Source organism: Peromyscus californicus, unplaced genomic scaffold, assembly GCF_007827085.1.
Source record: "Peromyscus californicus insignis strain IS unplaced genomic scaffold, ASM782708v3 Scaffold_16__1_contigs__length_79575227, whole genome shotgun sequence".
In the NCBI taxonomy this organism is placed as follows: Eukaryota; Metazoa; Chordata; class Mammalia; order Rodentia; family Cricetidae; genus Peromyscus; species Peromyscus californicus.
Window position 1 is genome coordinate 55,848,578 of NW_026294458.1, and position 13,206 is coordinate 55,861,783.

The 13,206-nt window shown below is 35.7% G+C and overlaps 1 protein-coding gene across 12 annotated transcripts in view; it reads right to left on the reverse strand.

Annotated features, from left to right (window-relative positions):
* Robo2 (roundabout guidance receptor 2) overlaps positions 1-13,206 on the reverse strand; it is a 531,698-nt gene that overhangs the window by 76,327 nt on the left and 442,165 nt on the right. For all 12 annotated transcript variants that reach the window (XM_052741005.1, XM_052741004.1, XM_052740998.1 and 9 more), the window contains 4 exons: positions 7,949-8,030; positions 7,396-7,558; positions 5,641-5,807; positions 2,234-2,355 (listed from right to left, as the gene is read on the reverse strand). In XM_052741005.1, the coding sequence (XP_052596965.1) occupies positions 2,234-2,355; positions 5,641-5,807; positions 7,396-7,558; positions 7,949-8,030 (534 nt within the window). The remainder of the gene's footprint in view (positions 1-2,233; positions 2,356-5,640; positions 5,808-7,395; positions 7,559-7,948; positions 8,031-13,206) is intronic.

Here is a 13,206-nt window from a genome sequence, read left to right on the forward strand (position 1 = left end):
CAAAAAAAAAAAAAGACATGCTAAAAAAGGAAAGAATCCACATTTTTACTGAACTGCTAAAAGCTATGTTCACTATATATAGCTTCACTTGAGAGAGAGAGAGAGAGAGAGAGAGAGAGAGAGAGAGAGAGAGAGAGAGAACAGCATTCTCCATCCTCCACCTGAATAGGAAATCCAAAAGAGTTTTCTTTGGTGAGCCAGTTGGTAAGCGGGTAAGCGCTCTAGCTTGTTTTAGTGGGGTTCTGGAAAGCAACTTTGACAATCACTCATTGCAGGCCAAGTATCATGGTGCTAAACAAGGGGTCTTTAATTCTTCCTTTCCTTGAACCACAACACCACCACCATAAAATCATCCTTTTTTCAAAGCAAGTATTTTTTTTCTACTTCCTCTGTAGAACAGTTTTTAAAATTAATTTCATCTACCCTTATTATATCACCGGTCAATTTTAGCAAAAGGTCCCTGCTAATTATTTGGCATTCACATTAGCCTTCGGTATAGCTTGGGAGGTGAATGGATTTTTCCAGCACAAAAGTCATGTACATTTTTTTTATTGATACCTGAAGGCCGTTGTGAGCCACTTCAGGTGGCCTTACCACTAAACAGGAACTAAAATATTCTTGGCCTCACACCCTAGCACACCTGACTCTAAAATACTGTAAGTACAGTAACTTAAGTAAGCTATACAAACTCTCTCTGTGTTCTTTTATAATAAATTGCTGCTTGACTAAATAGTATTTAAATATTATTTCAGTGGCTCCTGTGCTAATATATAATGCCTCTACAGTTCCCAATCTAGATGTATATTAAATTAATGCTATGATATTTTTTGGTGTATAATATACTTAAACAACTCTTTGACTGAATTTTTGGTGAATTTCAACTGGCTTTGTTCCCCTACAGTGGCACTCAAGGTCTGGAATACACTTTGTACTGAAAAAATGGACTTGAATTGGACTTGTTCAGTGTAATTAATATTAACAGGGAAACCAAACAACTTTTATTTTGTTTTACATTCTCAAATAATTCTACTAAGTAATTAATAAAAATAAATATTTTTTGTCTCAACCTGATTAGTTGAAAAAGTTAGTCTAAGGTGTGATAAAATTGTTTCTCTCGAATGATCTGGAAGCCAAGAGGTGAAATACTAGTTTAGTTTTTAAAACTTATTTAGTTAATTCCGAAACAATGACCGCAGATGCATACAGTTAAATATATCCTAAGTAGTAATTAAAAAAATGAAAGTTGGAATCATAATGATGCGTCCCTGAATAGCCACTAGAATGTCAAGTTTTGATGAATGGGAGAAAAACTGGAAAGAATTTGGAAGAGACCAGTACACCCTGACTTTACTAGCTGGAATATACCAACGTTTAGAAAATATTCAGCAAGTTCGCTAGAATGTTTAGTGTCAAGTTGACACATTGTTCAAAAATCCATAGGAATAAGCCAAAGGTAAGTGAAAATGTCTGCATTAAAAACTATCCACAAAGAGCTGTGAAAACATTATTCATAGTAGCCAACAAAATGAAACATTTCAAAGGTTTACCAAGTAAACCTATACTTATACCCAGGATAAGAGGAGAATATGGACTGTGCATAAAAGAAAATATTATTTATGACTACTTCACATGGAAACAATTAGATATAATAGATTTTTATATAGGTACACTGCCAGGAATAAAGTAATAATACTTATCATAATATGAGAGCAACTCAACAACAAGGTGCTGGATGAAGCCAGATACAAAATGATCTCTATGATTCCTTACACAGTAACACTCCATGATGCGTAAATCTATAGGAATGTAGCATTTATTGGGTGAAGAGGGGTAAGGATGAGTGTGGAAGGGAATGGTCACTAATGGTCACAGGGTTTCATTCTGGGATGATTTCACCATTCTAAAAATTAGTTTTGGTGATGATCTCAGAACACTCATCATGCGAGAAGTATTCACTTATACCCTACAACTTTGGTATGTTAACTTCAGTTCTGTAAAGCTCTTAGAAGTAAGGATAGGGAAGGTCTTATTTCTATTACAATGTACTTATTACTCTTCATACAGTTTCATCTACTGAATATTTTCTTTGTTTTCCTTGATTGCATCTTGATTTAAAATGGTGAGTGTTTTAAATTTTGTTTTAGGTTTATCTGCCTTCTTTTTTTCCTTGAAAAAAATTCCAAATACGTTTTGTGGCGGTACATAGAGACTAATCTAATTTCTGAATACTTACCGTCCATGTGACTTGAACAGTTGTAGGTGTCAGAACAACTGGAGTATGGAGACGAACGATGACATCCCCTAGTTCTTTCTGTACTTGTCTGTGGTCCACTCCCTGTGCTGGGGGGCTGATATCTGTAGTTAGAGGAGAAAACCATTCCTAATTTCAAAATTCATTATTAAACTCCAGTGCATTTGCTATAATCCAATTTAGAACTAACTGCCAGATGGATTAAAATATCTCATGACAGTGGGGCAGCAGTAGCGCACACCTTTAATCCCAGCACCCGGGAGGTAGAGCCAGGAAGATGTCTGTGAGTTCGAGGCCAGCCTGATCTACAGAGTGAGATTCAGGAAAGGCGCAAAGCTACACAGAGAAACCCTGTCTTAAAAACTAAAAAGTCTCATGACAAGTCAATTTAAGTCAATTTGGCATACAAATATAAACACGTGTATATAAAAGTGAATGGATGTGTGTGTGTGTGTGTGTGTGTGTGTGTGTGTGTGTGTGTGTGTATGTGTGTGTGTATTTCATGTTGGTATGGAATATTTGTTATGTTTATCTTTATCAAAAATTTCTATTTACAAAAGAATCTTTGTAACTCTGCATTCCCACATAGATGTATTGTTTTTGGAAGATCACTAGATTATGGGTTAGACTCAAGTCTGTGCCCTAATAACCTGTCTAGAAAGATCATTTCTATACAGATGTTAGGGCACTGAAGTATTTTCAAGTTGTATTTTAAAACATATCTGAAACTGCATATCAGAGGCTTTTTTTTCATTTCTTGGCCTGATCGGCAGGTTGTGTTTTCTTACCTATTGTGACCTATTTTCATTTGAGTCATAGATTGAAAAAACTGAGAGCCTGAGGAAGTGAATTCAGTCATTAATGGAACAGAGTGAGATTGAGAATAAAACAAATGGATATTTTGCAATACTGAAAAACTTATACTGGTAAAATATTCCCCAAATATCAGTTTGGGCCAGAATTCCATCACCTAGAAAGAGATCCTACAGCTGCTTTGGTGGAGCAAGAGAGAAAAATAATATGCTCCCATGAATGACACATACTCAGCCCTAAATTACTATTTTCTTATACCCCCTTTACCTAAAAAGCATCCTATTACTGCATTCAATGATAAAATATACATCCTAAAGTCTTTATGAAAATAATTAAAAATTACATGCATTCAAACCCATCAATTTGATCTCAAACATTAAAAGTTACTCATATGCAAATAAGCTCTTTAACCAACACACTTCAATGTCAAGGTAACGTTTTCCCTAAAACTATTTGATTTCAATAAGGATGTCCAATTCTAAATGATTTATTTAAGAAATTATTCCTTAATTTCTTCTGTCTTTTCCTCAGTTTATAATGCAACATTCTCGAAAAAGTGCAAGGTGTAACTTAAGTTGAGTGCACTAACTTTCACTGGGACATAAATAATTAGGAACCACATAATGTGCTTTTCTTTATTTTCTACATTTTTTCATCTTCAGCATTAACAACAAAGTAAAACATGAATTGATTTAGAACAATACGTTCCTTTATCTGAATGCTATTAACCTTTGCTGATGTATGTATGGCCTACTGTGATATTTACCTAAAAGTATTTAGGAGGTTTAATGAAGTAAATGATTTTCAAAGTACATGGTCATGAAAGCCTTTGAAAACTCAGACCTCAAAAGCCAATACGTTCTTTGAAAAGGAGTGCTGTGCAGATTTCCAAACAGCTGAATGTGTGACATCAAAAATGAGGCTGACATTCAGACACAAGACATGGGTTTTCCTATTAAGTATCTGTTAAGAGAATATAGGTCTTCATCTCTTTGAAGTTTCTCAGCTGGAACAAGCAAGCTCACAAAAGAACTTCATTAATCTTTGTTGATCTTTTCACTGAGAGTTTTATTTTGAATCAAGTTTTAGTGACTGGTACAGTTACTGAATATCATGAGGGTGTGCTGCCCTCTGTCACACCAGAGGTTTCCCAACCTTGTTCCTCTTCTACCTCCAACTGCAGCTGCACACACAATGACCACAATGACCGCTAACCACATAGGTGGCGCTAACGGACATTCTCAAATTTCTTGACTTAAAAAAATCACACATCTCTTCTCTTTCACAATCAGTCATTTAATTTACTCATTCAATCCAGACACATTAAAAAGCGGTTGCATAGGGATGAGGCAAAATGTAACGACTTTCAGGCCTTCAAAGTCTTTGTTGTGCTTTTTCTCTCTCTGGAGACAGGTTCTTTACCTACACACCCTTCATCATCATGGAAAATTAAGCACACTATGGTGGGAAGAACAAAAGCAAAGTATCATCCCCTCCTCCCTCAACTGTCATTATGTCAGCCACGTTACCATCACGTGGTGACTTTATTTGACTTCATTCCTTTACTGCACCCTTCTCTGTGATAATGGCATGCTCGTCACTACCTCTGAACTACATTGTAATTATAATAATATTTTATGGCGGCATGGTGCTTTTCATAGCATAAAAATACTACTTTGAATTATATCTCGTTCAAAAGCTCTTACAAATAAGAAATAATTAACCCTCTCAAGAACCCTGTAGGGAGTTGGTTGTGACATACAATAAAGGTCCCCTTTTCTATTGTACTAATGCCTTCTTTTAGTCGTAGGATAGGAAAGGATAATATAGTATTCTGGATTAAACCCACACTTTACTGACTCAGTAGCAAAGGACAGGTTACAAAAAAGGAGAAGAAAACTTCCATTTTGAAATTAATCATTTTAATATTCTAGGAGATGTAGTGGCATGTTAGTAAGAAAAATCACCTGTACTAAGAAAAAAGGTTTATTTATTCTTTTCTGAAATAAAAATCTCCTTGAAATGACTGATGTTAAAAAAATCAAAGACAATATGGGGTGGTTGTTAAACATTGGCACCATACCACATAGAAGGCATGCTAACCTAACTCAGGGCCTGGAGTGCCTCCCCTCTTTGGACTTGAAGCCTGAAAATCTGTGTCTAACAGATTCAGGGTCATTGGTACTCCTACTAAAAATCTACACTGCAAAAGCCATTTTCCTGTTAAAACAAAACAAACAAACACAGAACCCAGAAACAGGAAAAGGAATTCTGGCACTCTTGTTCGGCATCTGTTTTTTAAAGGGTTTATTATTTTTTCTATTGTATAATAGAGAATGAGGAACTTTTTCTTCTTCATTCAGAGACTCTCATTTACTACCCATGTATCCAACTGTTTGTTTTACTTACATAGAAACTGAGAGCTCTGAAAGGATACCTCATAGTAATGCAGGGACAGACCCCAGAGAATCATGCACAAATTAGCATGTACACATTCTCTTTGCTCATGCAATCTCCATTGTCCTAAGTTGATATACCATCCCAATGCCATCATTTTTAGCAGCTACTGAAATTACCTTGTGTACGTACAGGATCCGACATAGGGCTTGGGTCACTGAGACCTTGGGGGTTGATTGCTCTGACCATGAACAAGTAGATTGTATTGGGCCTCAGCCCTCTTACAGTATAGAGAGTTGTCTTGACGTGGTTTGCCACTGTCTGCCAGCTATTGCTCACTGACTGGCTGAAATAGGAACAGAAACTGATTTTAAAAACTATTCATAATACTGTAACAAATGGAGTTGAGTGTCAATGACAAAGGTCAATGGCTGAAAATTAAACACATACACACACAACACTTGAAGTGTTCAGCCCAATAATGAAACATTTGGATGAATTCATTTTTATTCAACAACAAAGCCGAGCCCACCTAACGGAGTGCCATGCACAACAAAATTAAACTCAGCCCAGAAGATGTGACAGCCCTTTGCTAAATGCACAGCAGCCCACTAAATGAATACCTGTAAAAGGAACAGAGGCCAAAATCACAACATCAAATTTATACAATAAATATGGTCCTCATAGATGCATATGTATATACCTTGCAAAGAATTAACCTGCAGAAAGAATAAATGGGCTACAGAGTAATTTATGCCAATACATTTTCCTGTAACAAGGTGTGTTTTCTTTTGCATCAATTCCACATGCAATTTTATAATAGAGCCTTCTAAAACTACATATCTGTAAAAGAAGAAAGGAAGCATATAATGAATATTTTCCCTTGGTTACATTTTTAATAAAATTGTACATTACACGGTATTGTGATCTCTCATCTCTAAATGATGAAGTATCAGATTCTGTGTATGGACCCTTCTACAACTTGCTATAATGGATGCCATGTTAGATGCACTGTACCTAAGGTCAAGTGCTATTTTGCTAAAATTAATAAGAAAATGTGATTTTTTAGGTCCTTTTATTTTAGCATCAAACAATATCTTTAGGCATCAAACATAAAGAATAATGAAAATTACAATTTGAAAATATGTATCTGCCATTAACTTAAAAATGGAACAGAAAAGCTTAACACAAAAAGATATCATTTGTCCTGATAGTGATAAAAGACAGTGGCTGTCTTTCAAACTGTGGAAAATCAAACAAAATCATAGTGAAACTGAATATAAAAATACAGTTTATACAGTTTGTACATTTTTCTATTTGTACTTTATCGAGTTTAGATCAAACAATGTAGTAAAAGGCAATGATTTATCAACCATACCTCTGTAGTCAAGAAAACTATTTCACATATCACATTGAAGTGTTTTTTCATTCAATAACTAGAAGCACAAGGAATTGATTTCTTAACAAGTATAGAGAAAAATGAAATTACGAAATCACCAGAAAGTAGATGGATCTAGAAAGAATATTATTAAGCAAGGTGACTCACACTGAGAAAAAAAATACCTACAATTTTCCCTCAAATATGGAGCCTATCCTCTAATGTGTGTGTGTGTGTGTGTGTGTGTGTGTGTGTGTGTGTGTGTGTGTGTGTGTGTGTGTGTACAATGGTCAGGTGAAAAAATGATGGAGCAAATGTTACAAAATACCTCTTTATAGACATAAGAATAGACAATGAATTTTATTTTTAATCTTATTATTAAATGATTAATGAAAATTTATATCCAATTTTTAATAAAGTCAAAAAAATAAGTGAATTTCTTTAAGTACATGAACTTGTTCTTGTCATAAAGCATCAGGGTTGATCAGGTGAAATTGGAGATACCGTAACTAAGACAAAAGTCTAATGGAGTAATGAAACAGGAATTGTCTCATACCTGAAAGCTTCAATGATATATGCACTTGCTGGAAGAACTCCAGGTGTACCTGGTTGCCAGGATAAGGTAACACTGTTCTTAGTAACATCAGTGACCTGTGGTTTGGATGGTGGCCCCGGCAGGTCATTTATATCATAATTTTTACTGATTGTTGCTCCAGATTCTGTAGAGGACAAACAGGGTAGACTTTGTTCCTGATTTTGTAAGCAGACAAGAATGCTTGAAAGAAGGAAACATTAAAGAAATTGACTTGACAGTGTGCAATTCATCTTCATAAATCAGATGGTTGTAAGCTATTAGCTGGTTTTCCAACATGCTAATAAATATAGTCTTCCCTTTCATGGATAATCAGTGTAATCACTTGCATTTCAGAAGAAATCAAGCAACAAGGTTATGAGTTACAAATGCAGGGAGCTCTCCAGATGCCATGCTATGTGCCAACTAATGTTCAAATCTAAAATTGACATTGAATGTGACGAATTAGATTTACATCCAGTGCATGTAAAATCGTGATCTATCATTACATTAAATATGACTCTCATTAAGCACTCACCTGTTACATCCAGCACTGCACTCCAGGAAGTCTCTCCACTTGAACTTGTAGCCACACAAGTGTAAGTGCCAGTATCAGAGATCTAGCACACATGGAAAGAAAGAATTCAATTGTGATCAACTTGTAATCACTCAGTCTTGATGAGGCATTAGAGTCAATCGTGTGTGTGTGTGTGTGTGTGTGTGTGTGTGTGTGTGTGTGTGTGTGTGCATGTTTGGCACTAAAGCAACCTTTTGTTACAACATTGATGAAAAGTTTTTCAAAGTGATATGTATGCAACTAAATGTAATTTGTCTGATAAACTTTATTAAGTTCCCTGCCTCCATGGTAATATGTGCATTTTAACTTCATTTTCTTGTGGGACTTCATTGTGATAGCATCAGATATAAATAAGCCAAAATAGAATAATTCATGCAGAATTCTACATAGATGCAACGATTCATGAATGCAATGCTGGCTTTTCTTTCTTAAGAAATTATATTTCAACAGATAAAAGTACCTAGGACTAAATAGATAATGAGACTTTCACACCTCTGAGAAGCCAAATGCTTTTTAAAATATTTTTTTTCATTTAAGGAATGCATTCTCTACTTATAAATAAATGCCATCAGGGTGGTGTCCAATAACAAAGTGGTATAATCTTCAAACCAAAAAAAAAAGCCTAAAAGGAAAAAATGCCTATGGAGCCTTGTCATTTTGAAATAAACACAATCAGAAATAGAACTAAATATGCAGAACTTTCTTTAAACACATTTAAAACATCCAAATTTATAGATCATTTAAAATGTCTTTGTTGCTCATTGAAGAATGGACAAGGACTTTAAAATAGTTGAAAATATGATCAAAAGTTGTCTTTTACAAATGTAAACGTGAAAAAAGAGAAAGAAAGAAAAGAAAATCTTGACCAAAAAATACCTTGAAGATCAATAAAATATATTCAACGATCCTCCTGGTGTTTGGGTTCTAGGAGTTTGCAGTACTGACATTGACTGCCAATGAACTTGTCTGGTAGGCAAAGTGGATGTAAGTAAAAACCAATGAACAGAGTTTAAGGCAAGCAAAAGATGCAGTTCTATGTTAAGCATGGGTCTTTTCATGAAATGTGGGAAGATTATAGAATACTATACCTTCAGGTTCAAAATTAATCCATGACTGAAAGAGTCATTATTGATTCTCAGATAAATCATTAGGATATGAAGTTACCGCCACGTTACCATTTTAATTGATTTTAAAGTCATTATGTATTTAACTAAAGTTTGAAATTGCTCTAGCCTGTCACTCTTTTCTGTATTATCTCGGTACAATTGTCTTCTGTCTTGCAGGGATGATGGGAGTAGCCATTGTGGAATAAGCTATCTTTTCAAATGTGGCTGCTAGTGCATTATAGTCATTAGGAATCTTTGCATTTAAGAAGCATCACTCAGAAGCTAAATATAATGAGCTGAAGTTGGATTTTAATGGGATATTCATTTGAATATGGACTGTGAACGTGTAAAAGAATTTGCATTTTATTATAGCTGTTGAACTAAAATGTAGCACTTGTTATTCTGTGTAAAAAGAAGAGTATGTAGGTAATGTGTCTTAACTGCATCCCCCTGACATTGTGCGGAGATATGAGCCTGACATTAACTGTGGTAGGTAGGTTTTAATGAGTATTGGAATATTCAACTTCTCAAAAGATACAGATTCAGATACCAATTAGCTGGACCAGGAAAACTTAGCATCCATCATGTTATTTTGTTCTCTTGCCTTATGCATTGAAAAAAGAAATCATGAGACACAAAGGATCTGACCTATAGGAAACCTCTCGACTATACCAGTGAAGTGGTAAAGCCTGACTTAATCCTCCTTTAGCAGCATCCATTGTACAGAAAAAGAACAATGTGCTCAATTTGGAACCGATCAAAAGCCCAAATAGCTTCTGAGCCTCACTTTTGTGTTGCTATGATCACCATCACTGTGTTCTTTCTTTGGGCTTTAACTTTAGATAGGACGTTTTCTGATCAAGAGTGCTTCACTTTCTTTCTCTCCTTATCCTTTCATCCTTGACTGATTTCTTTAAAAGGAAATGAATAGGGTTAGCACTCTATGTCCCCCCTTTTCTCCTTGGACCGTTAGCTACAAACAAGCCTCCTGGGGATGGCATCTCAGAGATGCTACTCAAAGACCTGTGCAAGGAGTGAGTCAAAGCTTGCTTGACATCACCAAGCATCTACCTTTAATTACTTCTCTCTTCCATTCCTAGAGATCTTGACTATCCATGCACACACATCCTTTAATGCAACAATACAGTGAAAAAGCATTAACCTTCATGGCCCAAGTCTGCCTTTATCTCAGAATGAGGTTAAAATGTTTATGCAAGGAGAGCTGTTATGAATTTTTTTTAATAACTTCCATTTGGTTCAAAGAAAGTTAGCTAATTCATGGAGAATTTTAAAAAGCATATTAAAAAGAGCCCATGTTAATTTATTTTCCTTTGACAGAACTTGGCAATATTTTTCACCTACACAACTATATCCACCTAATCTTTAATAAATGTGTCAAAAACATACATTGGAGAAAGGACAGCCTCTTTAAAATTATGGAAATCATTGCAGTAAGCAAAATAAGCCAGACTCAGACAATTACTCCATATTTTCTTTCATATGTGGAACCTAGATTTAAATTTGTCTATATGTGTGTGTATGTGTGAGGGGGAAAAGAGATTTTAAGGGAGGAGTAATTACTTTTTTGTTAATAACATTAAGATTATATATATAAATGTATTAAAGTTTATGATTATTCTACCATTTTGCAAATATATGTATAAGTACACTGATAACTTACCATATAGATGTGTAATTGGAAATACCTTGCATCCTAAGAAAAGGATCCCCTTCACTTGAAAATGTGCAGCAAAATATTTTACCTTTTGCCCTGGCTTCTGAACATGGATTTTCAAGATTCAGCAAATTTGTATCATCTTCATTCTATCTGTCTATCTATCTATCTATCTATCTATCTATCTATCTATCTATCTATCTATCTACCTACCTACCTACATATGAGTGTGTGTGTATGTATATCACCTATCTATATATCATCTATTTAACTATCTAATTACCATCAACCAATCTATCTATCTATCTATCATCTATCCATCTATCATCTATCTACTATCTATTTATTATCTATCCATCTATCATCTATCTAAGTATCTATCATCCATCTCTTTTATGTATATGATATATGTATGCCCAGGCTCTTGTTGGGAGGTCATAGGAAACTTACCAGCTTCAGTTCTTTCCTCTTCTTTATCTATGTGGGTCTTAGGGACTGAACTCGAGTCATCAGTCATGGTGGTAGGTGTTTTCACCCACGGAATCATCTCACCTGCTGGCTCTGTTACATTTTCTGTTTGTTTGTTGGTTTTTCATTGTCTTGATTTCTGAGTTCTTGACCAAGTGCCAAATTTTACTAATTGTTCTTCCACTAAATGATTATCTATATTTTTATATATTGCCTTTTTACCTATCTCACATCTGGCTTCCATCACCAGGACTGTGATTATTTTAAAAGGTTGCTCTACTACCACCTCTGCTAACTGTGGCAGTGGGAGTGGGTGGCTTTACTATACGTAGTTGAGTGAGTGGGCTTTGTTAGCAGTGGACAGGTAACCCTCCTAATAACAGATCCCAGGGTATCACTTTTTATGTAATCCTTCACCTCACTAATGTGGAGATGAGACCTGCGGACTGGTTTCTGGTCAGTCGCATATCTGAAGGTTTCAGATATCATGTCTGAGATTTAGTGCCATGAAATTCACCTTCGTTGGCAGCTTTCATGCTTCCTACGAAGATACAAGCACTCACATCAGGAAGACCCAGAAAGCAAGAGCCTAGAGGCTCCCATCAGACAATGCTCAAAGAAGGTGGATAGTTAATCTATTCATCCCAAGCAACTCTAGGCAACCAACAGTCACACCACATTGCTTGGAAGTAAATCAATCTTCCCTTGGTATCCTGGCAAGCCCCTAATCCTAATTGACTATCACAGAACTATAACACTTGGAGCAGAAGTGCTAGCTAAGTCATGCCATTCTTTTAATTCATTTTTTATCAGAAATTGTGAGAAAATAACTGTGGATTGCTTTAAACCACTGCTTTTGCGAAAATGCTGTTAAATATTAGAAATTCAAACAACATTTAGAATCACAGACTGTTTTCGGTCACCTTTGATGTAGATCCAACTTAGCTCACTTTGAGGAACTGTCATTCTTTTCATGGACATTCAGTGAAAATACCAGTGACTCATTTTCATCTAGAGGTGTAAATGTAAAATCTGTAGCAACCTAAATAAAAACTAAGGACTTTGTTCAACTATCCAAATATCTCTTATTAAACAGTCTCATTCTTTTATTCCTTTCTTGAAATTATTGGCTGAGCCAATTTACCCATACAATCTCACAGTCTTCCTTGATAGTGAGAGTAAACTTAGCAGCATTACTTACTGTCAAATGATTTCAGTTACCTGCTACTATCCTGAACTTTCTGTTCAAGATTTGTAGCCCTGGCTGGAGAGATGGCTTAGAGGTTAAGAGCACTGGCTGCTCTTCCAGAGGTCTTGAGTTCAATTCCGAGCAACCACAGGGTGACTCACAATGGTCGACAGTGGGATCTGATGCATTTTTCTGCTGTAAAGTTGTACATGTAGACAGAGCACTCATGTGTACATAAAATAAATAAATAAATCTTTAAAAAAATGTAGTCCTGGCTGGGCGACGGTGGCATATGCCTTTAATCCCAGCACTTGGGAGGCAGAGACAGGCAGGTCTCTGTGAGTTGGAGGCCAGCCTTGTCTATAGAGAAAGATCCAAGACAGGCACCAAAACTACCCAGAAAAAACCTGTCTCTAAAAAAAAAAATTGTAGTCCCAATATTGGAAAGAGTGCTAAGTCAATAAGTGCTTGCTTTGCAGGCATGAATATCTGAGTTGTACTCCCAAAACCACTTAAAAATCTAGAAATGGTGTTGTGCATCTGTAATCCCAGCATTGAGAAGATGGAGAAGAGCAGTTACCTGGGGCTCTTCTCTACTAACTAAGTTCAAGTCCCAAGAGAGACCCTATCCATTCCCCACACTCTCTGTCCAAAGGAATACCATGGTGGGAGTGTTTTGAAGAAGGCACAAAGTTGTCCTCTAACTTCTAAGTGCACACATAAAGATATGCACACATTCAAACACACATATAGCAAGAGTTAAAGTAATACATAGAATTTT